This window comes from Spodoptera frugiperda, unplaced genomic scaffold (genome assembly GCF_023101765.2).
Source record: "Spodoptera frugiperda isolate SF20-4 unplaced genomic scaffold, AGI-APGP_CSIRO_Sfru_2.0 tig00001192_1, whole genome shotgun sequence".
Lineage (NCBI taxonomy): Eukaryota > Metazoa > Arthropoda > Insecta > Lepidoptera > Noctuidae > Spodoptera > Spodoptera frugiperda.
Window position 1 is genome coordinate 115,258 of NW_026095725.1, and position 23,677 is coordinate 138,934.

At 34.9% G+C, this 23,677-nt stretch overlaps 2 protein-coding genes across 3 annotated transcripts; both read right to left on the bottom strand.

Annotated features, from left to right (window-relative positions):
- Positions 1-12,022: 12,022 nt before the first annotated feature.
- On the bottom strand, positions 12,023-21,525 carry LOC118270938 (uncharacterized). Of its 2 annotated transcripts, XM_050707659.1 has the most exons (3): positions 20,784-21,525; positions 16,594-20,540; positions 12,023-16,341 (listed from the first exon to the last, which is right to left on the bottom strand). In XM_050707659.1, exons 2-3 carry the CDS (start codon positions 16,613-16,615, stop codon positions 15,230-15,232), a joined length of 1,134 nt encoding a protein of 377 aa, XP_050563616.1. In that variant the 5' UTR covers positions 16,616-20,540; positions 20,784-21,525; the 3' UTR covers positions 12,023-15,229. The 2 variants fall into 2 exon arrangements, with proteins under 2 accessions (XP_050563616.1, XP_035442652.2); XM_035586759.2 differs by having other exon boundaries at positions 16,594-21,525.
- Positions 21,477-22,934, bottom strand: LOC126912998 (zinc finger BED domain-containing protein 4-like). The gene has a single exon (XM_050707641.1). It carries the CDS (start codon positions 22,623-22,625, stop codon positions 21,477-21,479), a length of 1,149 nt encoding a protein of 382 aa, XP_050563598.1. The 5' UTR covers positions 22,626-22,934.
- Between the last annotated feature and the right edge of the window lie 743 nt (positions 22,935-23,677).

A 23,677-nucleotide genomic window follows, 5' to 3' on the forward strand; every position in this document is an offset into this window, starting at 1 on the left:
TCGGTCTTTCATTTGGTCTACACCTTAGATCACACACTACCACCCTCTAAAGTATGTTTATATAATGCAAAATTTTAACACTCTAAAGAACTATGCTATATGGTTCCTTCAAGATTATTCAAATTAGGTTAATCTTAACCAGATATAAAAGTATTGTAACTTTTTGTGTTAGATGGAACCAACCGACATTGGTTCTGGTTTGCATAATTAAAATGCTTAGGTTCAAAAGTTACCAAGTGTCATGGGTCTGTATAACAATTGGTTTTAATAAGTGTTTAGGGTACTATGCCATATAGTTCTTTCCAGTTTTTTTAAAGATGGGCCAAAATGGGTTGGTTCCGCTATTGACAGTCTGTACCTCTGTTGTTAGTCGGTAAAAAGGAACCATATCTTTTGGGAAGATAGAGTGGGTGATTGTAGCGCTATCTGTATATTTAACTCAATTTCACTCAAATTGAGGGTTGGTTCCTGTTTGCAAAAATATGTACACAATAAACTTCAATATAAGGATCCAAGTTAACATGGATCGTTATCGATATTTACCAAGTCATTTTAAGTAATGATTTCGAATAAAAGGAAAACGATCCATGCCACATGAATCGTTTTCATTAAATAATATCTTTGGAATTACAATTATCAAAGTACTTTGGATCGTTTTACTAATATGTGATTTAGTAAATATGATTTTATTAATAACGATCTAAGTAGCTTGGAGCGATATCTATAAAAAAAGTGATGAACTGCAATAACATGTATTGGGGTTGGTAACGTATAGTCATTATGACATGATGCGTTGAAATTTTACATGGATCGTTTTTTTAATATTAAAGTATTGACTACAAAGAGTGTTTTGGTATATATAACTCATTTTCGACCTTAGTGTGGGTTGGATCCTTTCCGCTTATTTACGTCCAATTTATATTGAAAGGATGATGCAAATCTTTGTATGGAATCTGGTACCCGGTCAGTGATGTGTGATATGTCGTTGGTAAGGTACTATCTTCTAGAACAATGATTGATATGGCGCTTGTCTTTATTTGTAGTCCGTTCTGAACACCAGACTAATATGTTATCAAGGCAATGTGGATTTTCCGTTAAAAAAATAAAAGGAAATCTTAAAAAATAATGAATGAAATGAAATACTATCATGTTTCCTTTGTTTATTTAATACCTCTAATCACAGGTTACAAAATGATACATTACAGGTTACACAAGTAGGTAAGTTTTACAAAAAAAATGTAACAATTAATAAAGAAAATAACATGTGGGGTTTAGAAAATCTGATGATGACAATATTATAATGAAACTCATTTACCTTATATAATCATTCATCGTCTACCAACAAATCGTTAAGGAACAAGGCAGGAGCTACGAATCCCTCATGCCTGGCATATCCTAAGTACCACACGATAGATATCGACGCCTCCCAAGCATAAGGTCGTAAGACCAAAAACTCATTTTTTCAGGTGCGTAACTTTTGTATACTATAATGAATAAAATGATTTGTAAAACATTTCGAATAGGTGTTTTTGCTCTATGTTATAAATTATTACTTATATAACGTATTTCCAGGCCTTGGATATTATAAAGAATCATATTTACGCAAAAAATCTCATTTTAGCAACTTACGACTTTATACTTCGAAGAGAAAAGTCGTATCTTATTGTTACGACTCTATGCTTTTCATAAGATTGATATAGACAACACGAATAAAGTCGTATGTTTGAATTACGACTGTATGCGACGTGATTATTATCATTTCTCTTAAAAAAGGGGTCATAAGAAGGTACTTGATGAATAAAAATAACGACAAATTTAAGCTCAAATCAACTTTATTACACTAATTATCATAATAGGAACATAATTCAGTCTTCTTAAATCAATGGACGTTACGATATAGGTACTTTTATTTAAAAAAAAAACAAAAACAATAAATCTCTAAAAATAATGTTAAATCTGCCAGATAGTCTTCAAGGCTGAGATAGATTAATGAAATTATGTTAGACATATACAAGTTTATGTCTAATGATATAATAATCAATTAAATGACATAGAAATATAATAAATATAATCACTTTAAAATTAGTTATTCAACCCTCTTTTATATAACACAATATAATTTTTAGGTAAGTAGGTTATAAGTATAATTATGTATTTATGAGGGAATAACAATTTATTATAGATAATAGATTAGTCAAAGGAATCACTATTGTTTTGTTCAGCAAAAGTGCCACTGTGTGACAATTGTTGATAAAAAGTATGGTACTCTTGGGGTATTATACGGCCTTGACATAGGCTTAGTAAATCATTAAATTTTGCCAATGTAATAGGTAAATGATCTGTGTAACATTGTTCCAAAACTTCTGTATCTAATAAACTATGATTTTTCCTTCTAGATGAATAACCCTTTTTAGTTAATAAATTCATAACGTTGTCTTCTTCAAAGCTATAACGGTAGTTTAAAATATAAGGTTCATTTGACACTACTTGAACTTCTCTAATTTTGGTCCAAGATATTTTTTGATTTTTAGTATTTTTAGCCCAATTTCTACAGTCAAGTAATACTTTGTAATTGTAAAAATCTGTAAAACTCATTTCAATTACTGTGTAATTTGGTGGTTTGACTTTTGACCATCTTACTAAGGCAAACCATTGTGCTGGGGTGTAAATAAGCTTATTTTTTGCATTCCTCTCGATAAGAGCATGCACTGAGTCGGCTTCATTCTGTGTGTGCCCACGCTCTAAAAACCTATGAACTATTGTTATTTTATACTTTTTTGCTGCATATGTATAAAAAGCGAAAACAATACGGTTTCGATTTTGACCGGCACAGTTGTCGGACCAAAATCGGAATTCTTTGGCACCCTGGCTAACCTTAGTTTCAATAAATTTGGATAGGCAACTTGCGACTTCACATGCCCCGTGTTTCCCGTTACTTTCAGGCCACATGTAACAAAATCCTTCTTGACTAGCTAAATCAAATATTGTGAAATTATAAATCGATAATTTTCTTTTATAGTAAAATAAACCAACATTGCCATGAGGACAGTTCAAGATTTTTTGAAAATCAAAGCATGCTGTAACTATTTTTCCTCCGCTTTCTAAAGCTTCTTTTTTATCACTTGCTTTCATTTCTCTAGCTTTAATCTTGTTACTTATGTGAAGTTCTTGTTTTTGTTTTTCTTCTTCTGTCATTGTATCTTTGTTTGTGTTGTAAATATGGCATTCGTTACAGATATCTTTTTTCGGTTTGTGAAATGATATATTCAAATTTTGATTAATGATATCTCGATATTGTCTCACTGTCGTTGCTTTTTTAGTTATATTTTCTGTAATACACCACTCATTGTACAAAGAAAACATTTTTGTAAATGTAAGGTCACTATCTAAGTATATTTTAGTAGTATCTTTACGTACATAATGAGATTCAACGGGCTGGAACGTTTTGACATGCCTTAAAACATCCTGTTTTATTTCGTCGTCTATGACAACAGTTCTGGTACCACCGCGTCGATCAGGGGAAACAGAGCCACCCCTGAGCTCCATTTCGCCAATGCCGTTTGAACAGTTCTTTCCCCTACAGAGAGTGTGTTTAGAAACATCGTTTTGCAAACGAACACCTTATTAGGTATGTCAGAATTAGACTCAATTAGAGGCAAGCAATACTTAATCGATTTCTTGCGCCTAGACACAAGTTTTGTAGTAGAAGGATACTTAGTATCGCCTACTTCTGTGTGGTTGACGATGTAATCCCATTGTCGACAGTGATCTCCAATTCGCCAAAAAGAATCAAATATACGTTCCCGTTGTTGTGCATCAAACTTTTGAAAACATTTAAGTCGGCAAGTAACCGGATATGGTTGTTTTAAAATCTTTCCATCTCTTTGAACTCCGTTCTTACTTAAATACGCTTTTCCCATATTTTTTAAACATTTTCTTTTTATGTCTTTCCACTCAACAATTATTATCAGCTTCGCAATTAGATACGTTACTAAATAATGGAGTCGAAGTGCAAGCTACATATTTCAAAAAGTCATTATTCGGAGAGGGCATTGGTGTCATATCGAATGAAGATTCTATTACATCAGCTGATTCGTTTAAAAAATCTTCATCACATGGCTTGGAATCCTTAGGAGTTGGGGAAGCAATTACTGGTAAAATTGCGGCTAAGTTAGTTAGTTCAAAGTTGTCGTCAATACTTCCTGTACTAAAAGAGTTCCCGAACATCGTCTTGTATTGCTCCCACTGGTGTTCAGCCTCAAGTGGTACCGGTGATACTAAAAATAAAAACAGACCATTCGTTAAAAAGTTAGCACAAATAACAAATATATTGTTTTTTTTAACCCTATAACTATAGGGTTAAAAAAAATATTATTTTAATGATATTTTAGCTATAATGGAAAAAGCAAAGTATCGTATCACAAATTTACAACAAAGCATAAAGTCGTATGACTATGATCAGTCTTTATACGTTTAATTATTTTTATATTTCAACCACGCATAAGGTCGTAAGTATAATTTACGACTCCTAGAACGAAATAGTTACGTAGTAAAAAGTCTTAACTGATGACTGTTAATGATTAATTACAACGCATATAGTCGTAACACAGACGTTCCGACGTTATGCGTCGGAACCAATTTTTTTTTGTTTCGTCCTATAGTACACTGTAACATATTATTATGATATTCTTATTACACATATAAACAAGTAAATTTAACAATAATAAAAAGATAATACAGTAAAACTTCCATTTTCAAAATTTTGACCGGCCGTTAATACTTCGCTATTTGAATTGGGCTTATCTAACACCAATTTCAAAATCTTAGAAGAACGTTCGTTACTCATTTCACCAATTTATAATTGCACAAGTAAAGTTAAGTTAGTTAGTTATCAAAAGTAAACAAAAACAACACATAATCATAAATATCACTACTCTACAAAAAAATGGGTATGGAGCGCAACATAAAGCTGAGTACTAAATTCTGGTTAAACCGATATCGCTAAAGCCAAATCTGATGCCCAAATTTTTCCATCACGTCAGGATTTTCTGTTAATGTACTTACATTCTTTTTTTTACTATTTTCAGGGCTATTTTGTGGTTTGGTAATGTAAAAATTAAAAAAAAAATCATTACAAATATTTTTTAATTAATTACAATAAACCTGACCAAATCTATAGTAAAAAGCCAAAACCAAAGAATCAGGTGGATTTTATGGCGATTTTCTTTTATAATCAAGGTCAGTTTCTCTCATGAGGAACCAACAATGATCTCCCAACATCCCTGGATCCCATCGACCTTGGTATCGTTGTTTCATAGTAATGATGTCCTGATGGAACCTTTCCCCCTGTTCATCACTCACAGCTCCTAAGTTTTGCGGGAAAAAATCCAAATGAGAATGCAGGAAATGGATTTTTAACGATTTTTTTCTTGAAAAGCCCACAACATTTGTTAAGCAGAAGTAACAGTCCACATCATGGCTAGTAGGCTCACGGCAGATCATTGGGACAGCAAATGGCATTGAAGAACGCTTTCCATTCATCCAGTTACTTAAATTTGCAATACACGTAACACAACATCGGTGAGGCGCCCATTCTTTGTCTTGGTGACCGAAAGTAAAACCAAAATAACTCTCGTATAACATCTTAACATTTTCACTGATTACTCTTCTTTGTGTAGAAGTTGTAAACGAGCCACATATAAAACAAAATGAAGCTGCAGAATTAACACAAGTACGTTTAGCGATTTTAGCCATTTTGAACTAAAAAAAAGTAAAAAGCTACTCGAATTCACCGAGAACAGCTCACGGAAAAGAGTTAAATGACAAGTGACAATCGTAATAAACGATTATGGACATTTATTTTAGTATCTACCCTCAATAAGAAACTAAAATGGTTCGAATCGTATTTAATTTGGGCGTATACCATACGTTTACATTAATAAAAAAAAATAAAAAAACCTGACGTGTAGGAGACTTTTGGTGATTATATTCGTTATCAGTAATGTTTAACTAGACAGAAAGTAAATGCAGTTACTCTGTTGCGAAATTTTGTAAAGTAGTGTATTTGAACATTTAAAACTAAGAGACTTCGTTCGTGTCGTTCGTGTCGTACGACGTCGGTACTGTGCGCTGATTGGCCGGCCGCGGTCCAATAGATCGGAGCACATCGTCGGAACTGTCAGCGCGACTTTATGCGCGGGAGCGTTTAAATGTTACGACTATTATCGATTCAAAAACTCATTATTTATAAATTATTTATCAATTTGGATTTCGGGAATATGAAATACTGTTTGTCAGGGTTCTAATGGCATAAAAAAAATATTTTCATAAAAAATAATGTTCCGACTATTTGCGTGGGAGGCGTCGATATGATGTGAGCACAGGTACCTACAGTGCGCCGTCCGGTTAGACATGTACAATAAGATTGTGAAATATTATTATCATTATTATTTATCAAAATATAACAATAGTATCTTTTTGCTCGAATGTGTCGTGATTGGATACGGCCTCGCATGAGCCATGAGTCTTCGTTTAAACCAAAATCAGGCAAGTCTTCTAAAGCATTTTGCCTGTATACTTCAATGGTGTACACTCCATTTTGAAGGTGCTCACTGCAGTACGATCGTGCAAGCTTTACTTGGTAGGTACCTAAAGCCAACAAAATAACCTGCTCTTCGGTGTATTGTGGGAACTGTACATCATTTGCTTCTAGACGCACAAAGTCTGCTCTTCTATTGTTCAGTCGTTTCGTTTCTATGTAATTATATAGAATATTGGGTGTATCAATCTTCCTCCTTATTTCTTCTACAAACATCAGCGTATTGGTTGTTATCGATGGGTGCATGGAAGTGGTTCATAATGGCGGCAGCGATTTTAAAATCGTTAAAGAAATGCAGCAACGCATTATTAAAATATTTTTGGCGGAACAGTTTGAAATCTCGCTTGAATCTACCGTTAACCACTTCCACCACCCACCGGCACATGGTCACCTTTCGGGATTCGTTTGCTTGTGCGGTAGTTAATTGAGATTCTTCTCTGTCCTTTGAAGATGAAACGTGGTATTCATATCCACAAGCTTCAATATCGCCAAGGTTGTCTCGAAATCCACGATCCAGGATAAAAACATCGTTGGGTTCCAACAGAACGTGTATGGGATTTTCATAGTCGTTCATAATGCTGCTCATTATGTTGGCATCTGTCTTCGTGGCTGCGTACGGCCCTTTTACATCAATGATGTATCCGTCTGTGCTAACTATCAAAAAGGGCTTTAGCAGATTTTGGAACTTGTGCAAGCTGTATGATTGTCGCTGAAATAAAAAGTTTGCACTTTTATGTATATAAATATATGTTCCGTCGCATATTAATATTGCTTTGGAGTTTTGGTTGTCTCCATATATTGCTCTTGGTATAATGAGGTTTCTTTCTTTAATATTATTTCTTGTTATGTGATCAACTCCTAGATGAAGGACCACATAGTCTTCGGTAAGGCAATCACGCGCTTTATTCATAAGGCGTTCTAAGTTTTGCCTTGTCATATTAAATAGCGTTGCAAGCCTTTCGTTGGGGTCGCCGGTACGTAGTTTTATTAAAAATATACTCAATGCAGTTCTGGGATTTCTGCATCTTTGGACCAGAGAGGGTGTTTGCTCTAATATAGTGTCGAACTGTTCATTATTACGACCAGTCCAAAAATGCATCTCTTCGTCGGATAGCGCACCTCTGGTATTAAAATCCAACCTGGAACCACGTTGTACAGCATTTCTTAACATGTCACAAATGTCACCAAACTGCGCTGCATTAAAATCATGAGTGACGTGACAATTCTGTGGAAGTTCAGCCCAGTTATTATTTTCGAGGTGTTCTTGACATACTCTTGCACCGTCAGGGATGTAAAGCTTATACTCACAAAACATGTGTATCTTAATAACATTCGGTATCCTATGACGTGTTCGGTTTTGACAATTATTGAATATACAATGTCTCGGTGTGTTTGGTGCTCTTGAATACTCGGGAACCTGAATCATTTGTGCATCCTGTTGTATTGGGGGTGCCACAGGTACTTCTTGAATAGGTGGCGGTCTTATAGCATTTTCAGCCCTTTGCCAACATCGGTGGCATACGTTTCGCGTATTGTCGAAAACAACCTGAAAAAAAAACTTGTTAGCAACTTCAAAAAACTAATAGACAAAACGGAAAAATAACAGTAGTCTGAATAATAAATAAAAAATGACCATGCACGTGTTACCTCTAAGACTGCATTTTCTTGAATATAAGCTGCTAGTTCTGGCCATAGTATTGGTAGATTATCAACCAAAGATGACGCTGATATCTACCACGGTAGAACCCTTTACGACACATTACACAGTTATTGCCAGGTTCCATTTTCACAACAGTTCACTTTAAACAATCAGTACACAGCAGAAGTCCAAAAGAAAGCCGGGGTCAACGTGAAGAAACTGTAGGCCTCCTACGCACTGGCGACCATAGACGCGGCCAGGCCGCCGCGGCCATGGTCGCCGTTGCGTAGGCAAGCGCGACATATTGTGGACGGCCGAAAAATTTGCAGTCGACTTCCAAGGGTGTGTCAAGATGGACGTGCAGAAGATAATCACGCTAACTGTGCTTGTGTATTTACTACGAAAACGAAAACGGAAGATTTCACGTAAAAGACAGTTTTGGGTGCATCCATTACTTTGCGAGAGAAAGACTAAAGGATTATATTATACTTATTTTTTGGATTTAAAAATGTATGAGAAGAGATTCTTTAATTACATGAGAATGTCAACGAATACTTTTAACCTGTTACTGGATACAATAAAACCAAAAATTACTGGAACTGGTAACAACTATCGGAAATGCATTCCAGCAGAAGAAAAATTAGTAATAACAATAAGGTAAGCTTTTTCTTTTTTAAATACAGAATGTTTAAAAAATACGTGATATATTTTAAAGGGTGTTTCGGAATGGAGTATTGTGTACAGGAAAAATAAAAATAATGTGATAGGGCCTTTTTTTTACTTAAACTGCTAAATGGATTTTTTTGTAAATTTGAATTATACAAGACTCGTTTCTGAATCGCCCTAAACCACCACTGTTGTGTTTTTCACAACAACCTGTAAAATTCATTGACCAAGGTTTTGCCACTTTAAAAAATTTATGAACTATTGTTCAGTAGTATTCTATTTTACGACTTTGAAAAGGAGAGGAAAAGGGCTTGCTATAACATGTTTTTAAATATTAAAAAACTGAAGTAGATAATCAAATTATTTGTATTTTCATAACTTAAAAAATGGCAATTGTGAACAATAAATCATTGAAATTGGGAAATAGGTCTATCATTTCTGAATTTTGAGAAATATCAGAATAATGAGTATGATTATCGCTGTAATTTGAATCATCTGATATCCTGTTGGTAGTAGAATAACCTGAATAACTCGGTCGATTAGGGTCATATTCTTGGTCGTTAAGAGTATTGAAATTACTTGAATAGTTTATGCGCGCTGTTGTAGGTGTACAGTTCGGTTGGTTTTTTCTATAATTTCCATGATTTCCATTTTCGCTTTGGTCTTCATTGCAGCAGGCATTGTTTGAAATCTTTCGAGGAGGGATAAAAGAAACAGTCTGTCACAATTTGAATCATTCTGTGTAGTCGCTATGGTCTTTTGCAGAACTGAAATTAGAGGGTCTGTATCGGATTCTTCGTTTGGCATTTTTTTCTTCCTTTTTGTTCTAAGCGACTTTGATGCAGACTGTTGAGTCTCAAGATCAGAAGATCTTGCACTTTTATTTTCTTGACTTGCCTCTTCGAGACTATTTTCTGTTGCGTTTGTGTCCAGCACTGATTTCAAAAACAGTAATTGGTTGAAATAGGTGTATTGTGATTTACGTTTTGCAGCAGAACCACTTTTGACATCTTTAAGACGGCGCAGCTCTCTTGTGAAACAGTCTCTAAGGTTTTTCCATCTTTTTTGGAGAGTAATGCCTGTAAATCAATAAATAAATGTATTACATATTACAAAACTAATATTATGTTTATTAATGTGAATTTTATTTTCAGGTATTTGGCTACTGGGTGTTCTTTACCTCATATAAGTCATGAATACCGTATAGGGCTTCCTACAGTATCGGAAATAGTATTTGATGTTTGTGAAGCAATATGGGAGACATTAAAACCAATTGTGATGCCACAATTGACCAGAGATAAGTGGATTCAAACGGCTGAAGGTTTTCAAAAATACGCCCAATTTCCTAATTGCATTGGAGCCATCGACGGCAAGCACATTAGAGTTATCAAACCACAACATTCGGGATCTCTTTATTACAATTACAAGAATTATTTTTCAATCGTGTTACTTGCAATATGTGATGTAAATTATAAATTTCTTTACGTAGATATTGGAGCATACGGCAAATGCAGTGATTCGTCAATTTACAAAGACTCTGTATTTTATCATAGGCTTTTAAATAATGATCTCGATATTCCGAGCAATAACCCCATCAAAGAAAATGGCCAATCAATGCCGTTCGTTTTAGTGGGTGATGAGGCGTTTTCACTATCGGAACATATGATGCGACCGTATGCTGGGAGAAACTTGAATAATGTAAAGACTAATTTTAATTATCGACTATTCCGTGCCCGCCGCTATATTGAATGTACATTTGGAATATTAGCCAATAAATGGCAGATTCTTCACCGACCCCTAAACGTCAAGAAAGAATTTGCAGTTGTGATTATAAAAGCTCTATGTGTGCTTCATAATTTTGTGCGAGAAAGAGACGGATATGATTTCAAGGACACGTTAACTGTACCAGAGACTTTATTTGAAATACCTGCATTGTCTATTAGGTAATAGAGCAAATAGAACATCAACCGAATATCGAGATATATTCGCAAACTACTTCAGTACCGACGGTCGCTTGCCCTGGCACAATTTGTAAATATATGGGAGCGTACCTACGACGGCTGGTCAGTTTGTGCGTTGAGGCACTTGCTCGCCGCGAGCCGCCATTGCGCGCCGTAAACAAAATGGCGTCAAACGCACATGCGGTATGAGTAATCTTTTCAAAAAGTTATTCCAATCATTACGAAAACCTGGGAAATTTTAGCAAATAATTGTCAAAACTCATGTGCAAAGCGAAAAATAGTAGAAATAAAATAGTTATACTTTTGACAATTACCTATTTGCTAAAATTTCTTAGATTTTGAATGAACGGAACAACTTTAAAAAAAAACACTCATGTCACATATGCACTCTCCTCCTCTACTCCTACGCACTGGCGACCATGGTCGCCAGTGCGTAGGAGGCCGTAATCGGAGTCCAAAAACAATGCCAGGGTCGTATATAGTCGCAGAATACAATGGGGAGACGAGGAAGCGTAGTCACACACACAAAACAAACAAACGACTGATGTTAGCCGTCGACGCTTGCCCGCGCGCATTCACTGCCCCTTCCCCGCCACCCGTTGCCGCCGCCGGCAATCTCCCCGCGTCTACCTGTCGCTTATTGTGTGTCCAAACCAAAATGAAAACAAAATATCATAAAAACAAGAAAAATAAGTGATATTTTTATTCTGATAGGTGTTACCATATAACTCTAAACGGACTAACGATAGGAACTTGACTCCATAGGAACTTTTACTCGGGCTACTAAGAGCTATTCAAGGACGTATCACATATTGCTATTTGAAGTGGGTACCAAAATGTTGCATCATCCTTTATCTGACATAGTTATTATTAGATAGGTACGTAATTATTCACGTCTACCTATCTCATTACAACTATGTCAGGTAAATTTTTAACAAAAGTAAATCACTTTTTATCTAACAATTGTAAAATATAATAGAAAATCAACTTTTTGTATAATCTAATCAGTCATTCATCACCTACATAGCAATGAATCAGCATTTTTTTTTTGCAATAATATCTAATATGAAAAGTTCACTTTAAATCTAACAATTATAAAATATCACAGAAAATCAACTTTTTGTATAATCAAATCAGTCATCATCACTTACATAGCAATGAATCAGCAATTTTTTTTGCAATGAATTCTAACCTTACCTAAACAATTGTAAAATTTCACAGAAAATCAACTTATTGTTTAATCAAATCAGTCATTCTTCACCTATATAGCAATGAATCAGCAATTTTTTTTTGCAAAAATGTCATATATGAATAATTCACTTATAATCTAAGAATTATAAAATATCACAGAAAATCAACTATTAGTATAATCAGCTAAATAACGTGTAAATAATTTCTTATATTTCAACAATTAGTAGCTAAATCCTTAATTTTTCTAAGCAGTGACCTACGGAGATTTTGTTTTTGAGGAGTTGGTCAGTTACGTATGTGATCCACGAATTTTTCATAATAGTTGTCTGTGCACATCGTTTTGCGGGGGTGCGTTTGATTTATATTGAGTAACAACCACTGTTTGTAAATCTGCGTCCTCTTTCAGCACGTTCAGAAGCTGATATAAATTAGCATTCTTTGGCACAGCCGAGTTTAATTTCTTATGCCAAGATACGGCATTTGTGGTTCTATGGCGTTCACCATGAACGCACCAAATGTCTACAAAACTCTCGTTCTCTAGCCCAATGGCTATGGCAATGGCCATGTCACAATTGACACCATGTAGTCATTAAATGTTTGAATGGCGTCAGTATCAGGACAGTCTTCCATTATGTAGCACCATCCATATGAATTTACGAGGAAGTAAAGGCAGTAAAGCTGAAAGTCTTACATGTCTTTGGGTGATAGCATCTTTTGTCAGATCCAACTGTTTTGCTTTTTTCCATACATTTTTGGAATAATGAAAGTAGCATCCTTTAATCACAACTGACGGAAAAACAATTGTAATAGCGTTCATTGCGGCTAGTTCAAAATCTGTTAAAAATTTTACGGGTTCCCACCCAGGAATGTTTTGTTTCAAAATTTCAAATAATTTCTAAAAAATCTCTGAATTGTAATGGAACTTCTACTTCATCAATTGATTTACATTTTTTTTTTTTACACCAGCTGCGTTGTTTCTTGCATAATACAATTTTGATTTGATGTTTGCAAACGATGTGATATTTCTCACCAAATCTGATTCAGTAGCGCAGAATTGTGATTTGAATTTGTTATATATGTTTGGTATTGGGGCGAAATCAGGCTTCATCACTTTATCTCTTAAATCATCCAGCTTTATTGTCATTACATTTTTGAATTCATCGGGCTCGCAGCTATGATTTTTCTCATTGGTAATATTGCCATCCTGTGAGGACAACAAAATAGCTTTAGCAAAATAGTTTTCGGATAAAAATACATATTGAAAGATGGAACACTAACTGTCTTATTCATAACTAGCTACTTCCGCGCGGTTTCACCCGCTCTGCTTGGCTGCTATTGGTCATAGCGTGATGTTTTATAGCCTATAGCCTTCCTCGATAAATGCACTATTCAACACAAAAAGAATAATTCAAATCGGACCAGTAGTTCCGGAGATTAGCGCGTTCAAACAAACAAACAAACAAACAAACTCTTCAGCTTTATAATATTAGTATAGATATAACGCTTACCGAAGGTATAAACCTTCATTAGTTAAAACATGTTTTAACCTCGTAACGCCCAAGCATAAAAAATATCGTGAGAGCTAAATGCCCAGTGTTCATTTTAATGTACATAATATGAGGTTATTGTAAGTGCCCAAGCAAGAATGCACTTATTTTTTCGTAAATATGTGCATAGGATTTTTTTTTATATTTTTGGGTATAACCTGGCGTTACGTAGAAGATCAAGAATTAAATTTTAAGGCGATTTATTTTGTTCATTTAAATGGACATTAGGCGTTACTTACTACATTGAGGTTATTTATTTTGTTCATTTAACTGTATATTGGGTGTTACTCATGTGAAAAGGATATAAAGAAAAAAGTATTTATAAATCAATTTCTTTATTTTTGGTTATGTAATAATCACACATTGAGATCCTTAATTGAATTCAGTCTTTAAGACAAGTCTCTTAAATTTAACCACCTTCCTATTGCTGTGATAGTTATTGAAATATGCCTCTAAAATAAAATTACAAATAATGTTTTATCTTATCCAGATAAATAAGAAACTTCAAAAAACCTAAAAAGTACTAAAACATTAAGCACTAGCTGTTCTAAAAAAGAAATAGTCTTAACACAAGTCTGTCAAAAGTAATCACCTTTTTTTCAAACGAACGGAAACGAAATAATGAAAGCCTCTAAAATATTTAAAAATTAACAAAACATATAATTATCTTTTTCAAATCTCCTCTTAAATAATCAACTTCCAAATATACCTAATAAAAATCAAAAAATAAACATTGTTCTCTAATAACAAAAAATAAAAACTACGCATAAACAATATCTAACGTAAGTATTGTTTACAAAAAACATGAAAATGATAAATGTACTAATTATCTGAATCATTCTGATGGAAATCAAAAAAACAATTACGGTATCTCGTGAGGCATAAACTTACTTTGCAATGCATACATTTGAATAGAGTCCTATTGTAATGACAGTGACGGCATCTACTAGAATTACCATCACTTATCATAGGGAGGTGTTTAGCTGCATGGGTACGAAATTTCACGCTCGGCACTACAACCGTTGAAGGTCGGCCCTTTCTTCTAGCTGAAACTACTTCTGTTTCAGATGCTTCTTCGTGATCAGAATTTGTAAAAACATGTGACTCAATGAGCATTTCTCCTAGTTCCATTTTAAAGGCACGCAGTTGCAGTATTTTTGTTGAAGGAACTCCTAATTTTACCTGATCGTTTTTGTACTGCAACCAGGAGTTTGTAACAGCTAAATCAATCATGTGTGAGAAAAATCGTTGTGTCCATTTTCTGGTACGATATCTGTTAGGGCAAACAGCCAACATGCGATCGGCTAAATCGACACCTCCCATTTTTTTATTATACTCCTTAACAACTCTTGGTCTTGGCACAATTACATAACGTTTGTCTTTTTTGCACCATCTTTTGCATTCATCAACCTCAACATCAGCCTCCACAGAAGACAATAACAGTACTGGTTTGTTATCATACCATTTCGTAAGTGCAAGACGTTTATCATTTCTGACCAAAACTTGAAAGCTTCCCCTTCCCTGAGACTTTAGTTCATTATCACATATTTTTGATTCTCTCACATCATATGGTATTCTATTTTTCATAATAGTTCCCGTCCCCTTGATACCCCTCTTTTCAAGTTCATCAAATAACTTTTCTGAGGTAAAAAAATCTATCAAAATAGAGTATATGTCCTGGTACTAGTTGGTCAGCCAATGTTAATACTGCTTTTTCACCCAATCCAAAAGGTGTATCAGCATAGTCTGAAAAGGTCGTTTGCCCTTGATAAACTTGGAAATCACACACAGTTCCATCTGGATTTGCTAAGACAAATGCTTTTATGCCTACAGGATTAGGTTTTCCCGGACAGTACTGTTTTATGGAACATGACCCGGTAAATGGGATGATCATTTCGTCTAAGGAGAGGCTTTGGTCTTTTTGTTGAGCGCGGCAACCAACTTGCATATATTGGATTAGAGGGCGAACTTTCCAAAGTATATCCTGAGATCTCATTTGCGGCGTGATATCATTGTCAAATACAACTTTCAAACTGTTTCTCAGCTGAAGAAATCTGTTTCGAGACATATTATCAGCTATGACAGGCACCTTCCATTTCTTCTCCCAAGCCATTCGCAGATTAGGATAATTGATGGAAGACATTACTAATGTTATACCCAGGTACACATGTGTTTCGACTGCGGTCAAGTTTAAGCTCCGCCCATGTCTCTCAACTGCGGTTTGGTTGCTTTTCTGGACTATTAAATCAATTAAATCGTCGGTTATATATTGCTTCCAATAATCTTGCTTCTGATAACCTTGACTATTTAGTGGCAAATAGGCCGGCTCTAATAAAACTGGAGTTTGAGGATGAAACTCTTGTATGGTCCAGTTGCTTGAAGGTACCGAGGACCCATTTGATGATGTCTCAACCGTTGAATTAGGACCCCTCACCCTTCCCCTTCTTACCCCTCTCCGACCTCGCTCAGCACCACGTCCTCTCGCAGCACCACGTCCACTAGCAGCACCACGTCCTCTCCCAGCACCACGTCCTCTCCCAGCACCATGTCCTCGACCTTGAGCACGTCTAACTGGCCTTTCTTCCGCTTCCGATTCCGTTTCATTTTCAGTTTCCGTTCTATTTTCTGGCGATCCGAAAACTGGCATGTATTCCGGATCCCCTACATCTTCGTCTGAAGGAACAAAGTCCTCAATTTCTGAATCGACCAATAATTGTTCAATATCAACATCCCCCAGACCTAAAGAAAGAAATAAAACCAATTATTATATAATAACCCATTGTACAATAGAATGAACATATTTTTTTGTACATTACGCCCAATGTGTAATCTAATGTACATAATATTTTAAGAGCGATTTAAAAAAGATTTTTGGATCTAAGTGTTAAAATAATAATATCACACAATAGTTTAGTAACAATTCTTTCACTAAGATCAAAATTTCACACAAAAATCTGTAAAATTAAAAAGATAAAAGCGGATCAAACTTACGTGGTATCTGCCGGCTCGCCATCTTGCCACGTGTGTGCAATTTTGACGTTTAACCAATGGTTTCTATCAAGTTGACAGACGTCAAAACGTTGACAGCATTAAACACAAATCAAATAAAAGTCACCATTAATATGTATCCTGGCGGGAAATTTAAACTTTCCACAAAATTTATTTTGTTCATCGTAATGTACGCTGGGCGTTTACGTGTACTTTTTTTAAATATGTTTGGGCTTTAATGATTTCTAATATTATGTACCTACATTATAATGTACAAGGGGCGGTACGAGGTTAAGGTGGATGCTCCAGGGTGGCCCGCAAAATTCAAATTATCGTAAGTTTTTTGCAATTTGCAGCTCAGTATGGGATAGTATAGTAATAGAAACTAAATTCGCGGTACTGGCATGTATGTATGTAACTTTTACATTTGATTGGATTATGATAAAAAAATCAAATAATAGGTATTTTAAATAACACTAATTTTAATAAAGAGAAGTAAATTATACAAAAGAACAAATTAATATACTCACTTAATAAATAAAAATCACTGTCACTCTGATACCAATACGCCACCGCCACCGCACGGAAATCACAGAACACATATACTAAGAAGAATATCAACTCCATACAAAAAAATGGTAGACGATTTTTCATAGCGACATCTATTGGTATCCCCAACGAAACTAATTTAGCGGGAAATTTAAAACTTTTATGCGGGAAAATTCAAAACCAAGGTGCTCGCTTATTCGTTAGTTTCAAGCGTTTCTTCCATGTATTATTCTTCTGTTTGAAATAATGTATATTTTAATCGTTAACCAATTCAAACAGAAGAATAATACATGGAAAAAACGCTTGAACTCTAGAAAAAGTTAGTTAAGGATAAGGTGAAAAGTAAACAATTTCATATAGATTTTATCTATGTTTTATTATATTCATTTTATTCTTTAATAGTGTAGTCGACGACTCTTCCTTGTACTGACCATTTTTAAGAGTACAAAAACGCTTAACACATATAAAAATACAGAATTTAATATAAAGTTCACATTTTCTTTGTGGTGGCAAGTTATAAACTTAAAATCTACTTTAACCTTAACTATATTTATTATAGTTTGACGGATATTTACTGTGTGGAATTTTGTGCGCAAAAGTTCATTAATAACAGTCGCACAAGATTCCACACAGTTTACAAGTGATTTTGACGCATACATTAGCGATTTTTTTAAATCGTCGTACTCTTTAAATTCCATAAATACCATACAATTATAATCTATTTCCTTTTCTAAAAGAAAATTGTTGCATGTTTTACACTCGTTTTTTTTCCTTTTTAATAAATACCCACACACGTACGCACACGCCTGCAATTCTGCACTATCAGTAGACGAAAGTTCGATAAAACTTTCATTTACCGAATCGGATGAAAGTGTTGCGGAGCAAAGCGTTTCGTCCAGTTCTTTTTTATCTTCATCGGCAGTGTGCACGAGTGTGGGTGTAAATAATTTCTTAAAATTCTTTAATATACTTTCATTATCGTCTAGTTCACAGTTTCCACCACTCGACAAATGTGCAAGGTTGGACATGATTGTGGTTTTCAAGGCCGCTACAAATTGACCAACAGTCGGATTTGTGTTGGCTCCACAATTTGCTCTTATAGAGCCAAATAAATTTTCGATTGGATCCTGTTGCAGGCGTCGAGTGCATAATGTTTTTATATTATTATGTTTCCATGTAAGATTTTTCCATAACCGCTCTACTGCATTAATAGTCCAGATCCAACCTTGTTGCGATGGAGGAATTTGCGAACTGCCCACAAATTGCATGTTCGTAATTTTAATTTTCATTTTATTGAAAAAATCCAGATGTGGTGATTTTTTTGATAAATTTGTGGAAAATGGCTTTCCTCTTTTTAATTCTGCACTTTCACTGTTCAAACTATCGAACAAAATTTATCCATATTTGACACTAGGTCAGCTGTGGCTATAGCTTCTGAGGGCATTTCTCCTGAAATAAAACAAAAAAGGGTCATAATTGTACAAATGCACACATTACATTGGCACATACAGTGTAGGCTAGTTACTGAAAATTAATCTATCCGAAGAAACACAAATCCACAGCCTTTGATGCCTGACTTGACGATACTGTCTCTTATTTTATTGACATGTCTATTTGTCTTGGTTTGGGCATTTATTAAAAGTTTTCATGTATCTAGTTGCCATTATTACTATTAGAACTCGTACGAGCTAGATAATTGCCGTGATTATAAATAACTAGCCTTCCGCCCGCGGCTTCGCCCGCGTGGTCTGTATGATAGCAAATTTCCATACAAATATTCACCCCCTATTTCAACCCTTTCTACCCCTTTTTTCGCAACAAAAAGTAACGACCTTTCTCATGGTCAACTCTATCTACGTACCAAATTTCGTCCAAATCGGTTCAGTGGTTTAGGCGTGAAAGAGTAACAGACAGAATTACTTTCGCATTTATAATATTAAGTATGGATTTTAATTTATATCCACTGTCTGTGGCAATGTTTTAGTTGATATTTTACAATACTAATTCATTAAGGGCTGATTTATCCTGTTGTACTCCCTGCCATGAACATGGATTTTTTTCTAGTATCTTTACAGTATATTGAGTAAAAAATACTCAAGCTTTTTTTGTACTATTATGAAAATTTCTACCAACTAGATGTAGGAGATACAAAGGTCATGCTGAGAAGAGCACTACTTCCTAACACGTCGTAGTTTTTTAATATCTAAGGTAAGGGTAAGTAGGGTAGTAATCTAACTTTATAACTCTAAAGGAGTCATTTTTTTCTTTGGGATTTAGGCTCTATCGCAATTGAGAAAAGGAAGTAAAATAATATGTAGTAAGTATTAAAATATTTTAAACTGTTTAAAAATTGCCAGAGCATCACTGAGTTTGGTTGTGGTAGTGCTCGAAAGTAGTTCTTTCTAGCATGTCAGTCATATTTCTGAAAACCACATAGTAGGGAAAAATAGTACATTTTCTAAGTTATTTATTACCATTTAAAAAAAAACATGGTGTAAGTATTCTTCTTAGCACAACCTTTGTATCTAGTTGGTAGACATTTTCATAATAGTGGTAAAGAATATTACAAAATATTGGTTATTTTTTACCTTAAAAAAGTATTTGTAGCTTATCTATGCCTGTGGATGTGTGTGGTGTGTGTTATAAATCTTCAGATAAACACTATATCAGTAGTTAATCAGAAAAGAATAAGACATGGAATGCAGATCATTGTCAATTTGAATTGGAAGAAACTTTGTCTAGGTATTGCAAAATCAGTCCTAAATAAAAATTGCATTGTGAATAGAAAAAAGTAAAAACAATCTATTATTTTACTAGCCTTCCGCCCGCGGCTTTGCCCACGATAAACATTTTTAATTTTCCCAAGGGAATGAGATGTTTTCCCGCGGTTAAAAGTTGCCTATGTCTCTCTCCAGCCTCCCAGCTAACTTCACACAAAAAATCATGTCAATATCTCGCTCCGTTTCGACGTGAAGAAAGGACAAACAAACAAACTCACAAACACACTTTCCCATTTATAATATTAGTATGGATTTACCTGTGGCTATTTTTGTGCAGCAACAGATTGGCTAAAAACGGATTCAAATGTTGTTTACGAAGAACCGGTGCAAATACGAAATTCATATTTTTACTATCCAATTCATAAAATTGTTTGATGTGACTCCATTTTGCCAAACCTGTAAAGAATGAAGTATTAAAATGACCCATAGTTCATACATCTTTAATATGAAATTTATTGGATGGTAAAATGTTAATAATTACTTTGTCCTGTCTGAACATTGGACTGTATATCTGTATCGTATTTGATATTGTACTTTAGGAAAAGATTTTTATGGACATCCACAGAGTGCCACTCACTGGCATCAGCATCAGGAAAACAAAACACGGCCCATGACACACAACTGTAACAAAATAATAATTGATCATTGAGAGGAAGCAATTTCTAAGTCGCAAACTTATTAAACTAAAGATAATGTTATAATACGGTGGCAACAACTGCAGTTATCAAATTTTTTGTGTTTGATGGATTGTTTCTGTTACTTTCCTGGATGAAATCGGATGTTTTAGCAACCATTCTAGTATGTGGGAGCTTCATTTCACTACTAAGATATAAACTTATATGGAAATAAATGGGTACTCCTTACCGTAACATGTTAGTTGGTCCAGGTTTAGGAAATCTATAAAGGCAAATGTCGGATTCTTCCTTCGGTGATCGGCCACATTTTAGACATCTTCGTCGAATATTATCAGCCATAATTAAACTAATAATGACGAAAACTAAACGGTACTAAAAGTCACTGTCTCAAATAGCAAACGGCAGCACAACGACTTTAACCACAACTCTACACTATAGCGGAGGAGCAAGGGCTCGACTCAACGCAATTAATGTAATTATTATGGAACAAATCGGAAACTGCTACAGCAAAATTGTGTTGATTGATTTACGAACGATACAAACCGAACAGCAAACAAACAACAACAACCGCCATTTTGAATGTTTGTAGGGTAGAAAATATCCAGTGCTGCCATAGTGCTAAAATAATATACCACAAAAGAGACATTTATGTAAAAAAATGTTTAAGATCCACGTTTTGTGACGTGTTACTGCAAAAGTCCGATATTTTATTTATTTTCTCGCTGTAATAATATAAAACTAATCAAAAATGGTAACAAAAGAAGGAGTCATTGAAACTACCAATAAATTGGATTAAAAAAGTTACATTTTGCTTGCAACCCTATTGGATCCCCAATAGGTATTCACCAAATGCCCATACATAGTTGACCCCCCCTGACGGAAATGTACTGAAGAATTTATGTAGATAAAATTTCTCTCCGAGTCAAAGCACAACATTCCAGTCACACTTGACTTTGATTGGTTGTTTCGATTTTTTGTTTTTTATATACTCTATCATGATTTTCTGTCGGGCTTTTTCAGTTTCAAGAACTCCTAAATAATCTGACTTGAACCTTGGGTCTAAAAAGGTAGCAATTAGGTAGTTTGGATTATCTCCTAAGGATTTAAAACGACTTTCCAATTCAGCTTTCAAAGAAGCTCTCATACGAGCTAAGTCTGGTGTTCTTTGTGCAGTCTCATTTTTGTCTAAATACTTTTTTAATGCAGAAATATGCGGAATCGCCTCGGATATACAGGAAAGGCCAGAACTTGTAATTTTCGTTATTTCTTCAAATGGTTTTAAAAGATTTATGCACTGCTCCATTAGGCCCCATTGTTGTATCGTCAAATTAGTGAGTGTGTCATGTTCAGCGACATAAAGAGAGATAGCCCTTTTTTGTTCCAACAAGCGTTCTGCCATGTAGTAGGTAGAGTTCCACCTCGTGTTGATGTCCTGCACTAACTGATGCTGCGGTAAATGTAACTCCTTTTGAATTGCAAGCAATTTTTCTTGTGCTAAACTTGAATGATTGAAATGAGTTACTAGACGTCTTCCAGTAGCAATCACGTCTAATACTTCAGCTTGGACCTTCATTGCCTCAATAACAACTCGCTGAAGTGAATGTATGAAACATCTAGCAGAATCATACTCTGCAACTCGAACTCCTTTTACCATATTAGCGCCACTATCATGGATTAGTAAATGAATTTTATTTCTATCAATATCCCAGCGAGCAGCAATAGCGTTCAGTTCCTTTGCTATATTTTCTCCAGTGTGTGATCCTGAAAACGGTTTCATAGCAAGAACGCCGTGTTGCAGTTGAAATTCCGGAGACAACCAATGGGCTGTGAAACTCAAGAAGCTGGAACTATTGTGCAGGCAGGTCCAAATGTCAGAAGTAACAGAAACTGCAATAGCTTTTGAAATGTTTGTTTTAATTTTGTCGTGAATTCTATTGTAGATATCGGGCACAATTTTTTGAGAAATATAAGTGCGACTTGGTAATTCATAACGAGGTAGCGCTTGTTCTAGAAGCCTTTTAAACCCAACCTTTTCTACGATACTGAACGGCTCGTTATCTAGAGCAATCATTTCTGAAATTAAATAATGATATTTCTGGGCTTTGGCATCATTTACATTCCAAAGTAATTTTCTTTCAAACGATTCCGACAGTGTTAGTTGTTTTTCTGCTGATGATGACGATGCACTTGTGCTGGGAACGACATGTACCGGAGCCGTAACAGGCTTTGAACTTTCACCAGTTTTTTTTTATTTATCAATTTAAACTCCTCTGGATGTTTGGACTTCAAATGATTACTCATCGCTGAAGTACCTAATAAATGACAAAAAAAAACATACTTTAAAATATTGAAGGTTTCCGATTCACAATGTACATCAATAAAAAAAGCTAAAGTCATAAACTTGCATTCATAAAATTGGTGAATGTCGTTTTATTTAAATAATTTAAACTAATTTCAAGTTTCTTGAAATTAGTTTAAATTATTAGTTTAAATTATTTGCCTACTACTACGGCCCTGTAAGGCCGTAGTAGTAGGTACGTAATGAAAATAAAAATGAAACGACACATTGACCAAAATTTTGTTATACTGGTACCTACTAAGTTTGTTTATTAATAAAATCAGTTTAAGAATATAAGAATATACATATTTTTTTGTTTTCATATCTTTTCGTTCAATTGAAGCAAAAACATAACCTCTAAAACTTACGTACCTGCCTTTTTTCCTTCACCACCTCGAGAAATTTTAACGTGACACAACAAACATACCGCGTACTTGTTATCGTCACTGTTTAAATCAAAATATTGCCATATTGGCGATCGTGTTTTTGAGGATGACATTTCTTGTTAATCTATCAGAATTCAAACATAAAATCACGACGACAAGTGATAAACAACGAAATAAACAACAAACGAACTGAGAAACAAACACAAATTGACACGCGCGATAACACTCGAACGCCCCCGAGTCGACCCGATTCCGCTTACGTCCGCCGAATGCGCGTGAATATTTCCGATCTCGTTCACCGCGCGAATATTCAAATCAAACTGATCGCGTCAATGCAATAAAGGGCCGAATATCCGGCAGCCGGATATCCGGCGCTCCGGCCTAGTAGCTTGCCTTTAT

Bases quoted from the DNA above. Each gene is read 5' to 3' on its own strand.
- LOC126912998 (XM_050707641.1), bottom strand. From the start codon at position 22,625: ATGATTGCTCTAGATAACGAGCCGTTCAGTATCGTAGAAAAGGTTGGG.
- LOC118270938 (XM_050707659.1), bottom strand. From the start codon at position 16,615: ATGGCGAGCCGGCAGATACCAC. The intron at 16,342-16,593 runs GTAAGTTTGATC...TTCTTTCTTTAG, and splicing joins GGCGAGCCGGCAGATACCAC to GTCTGGGGGATGTTGATATT.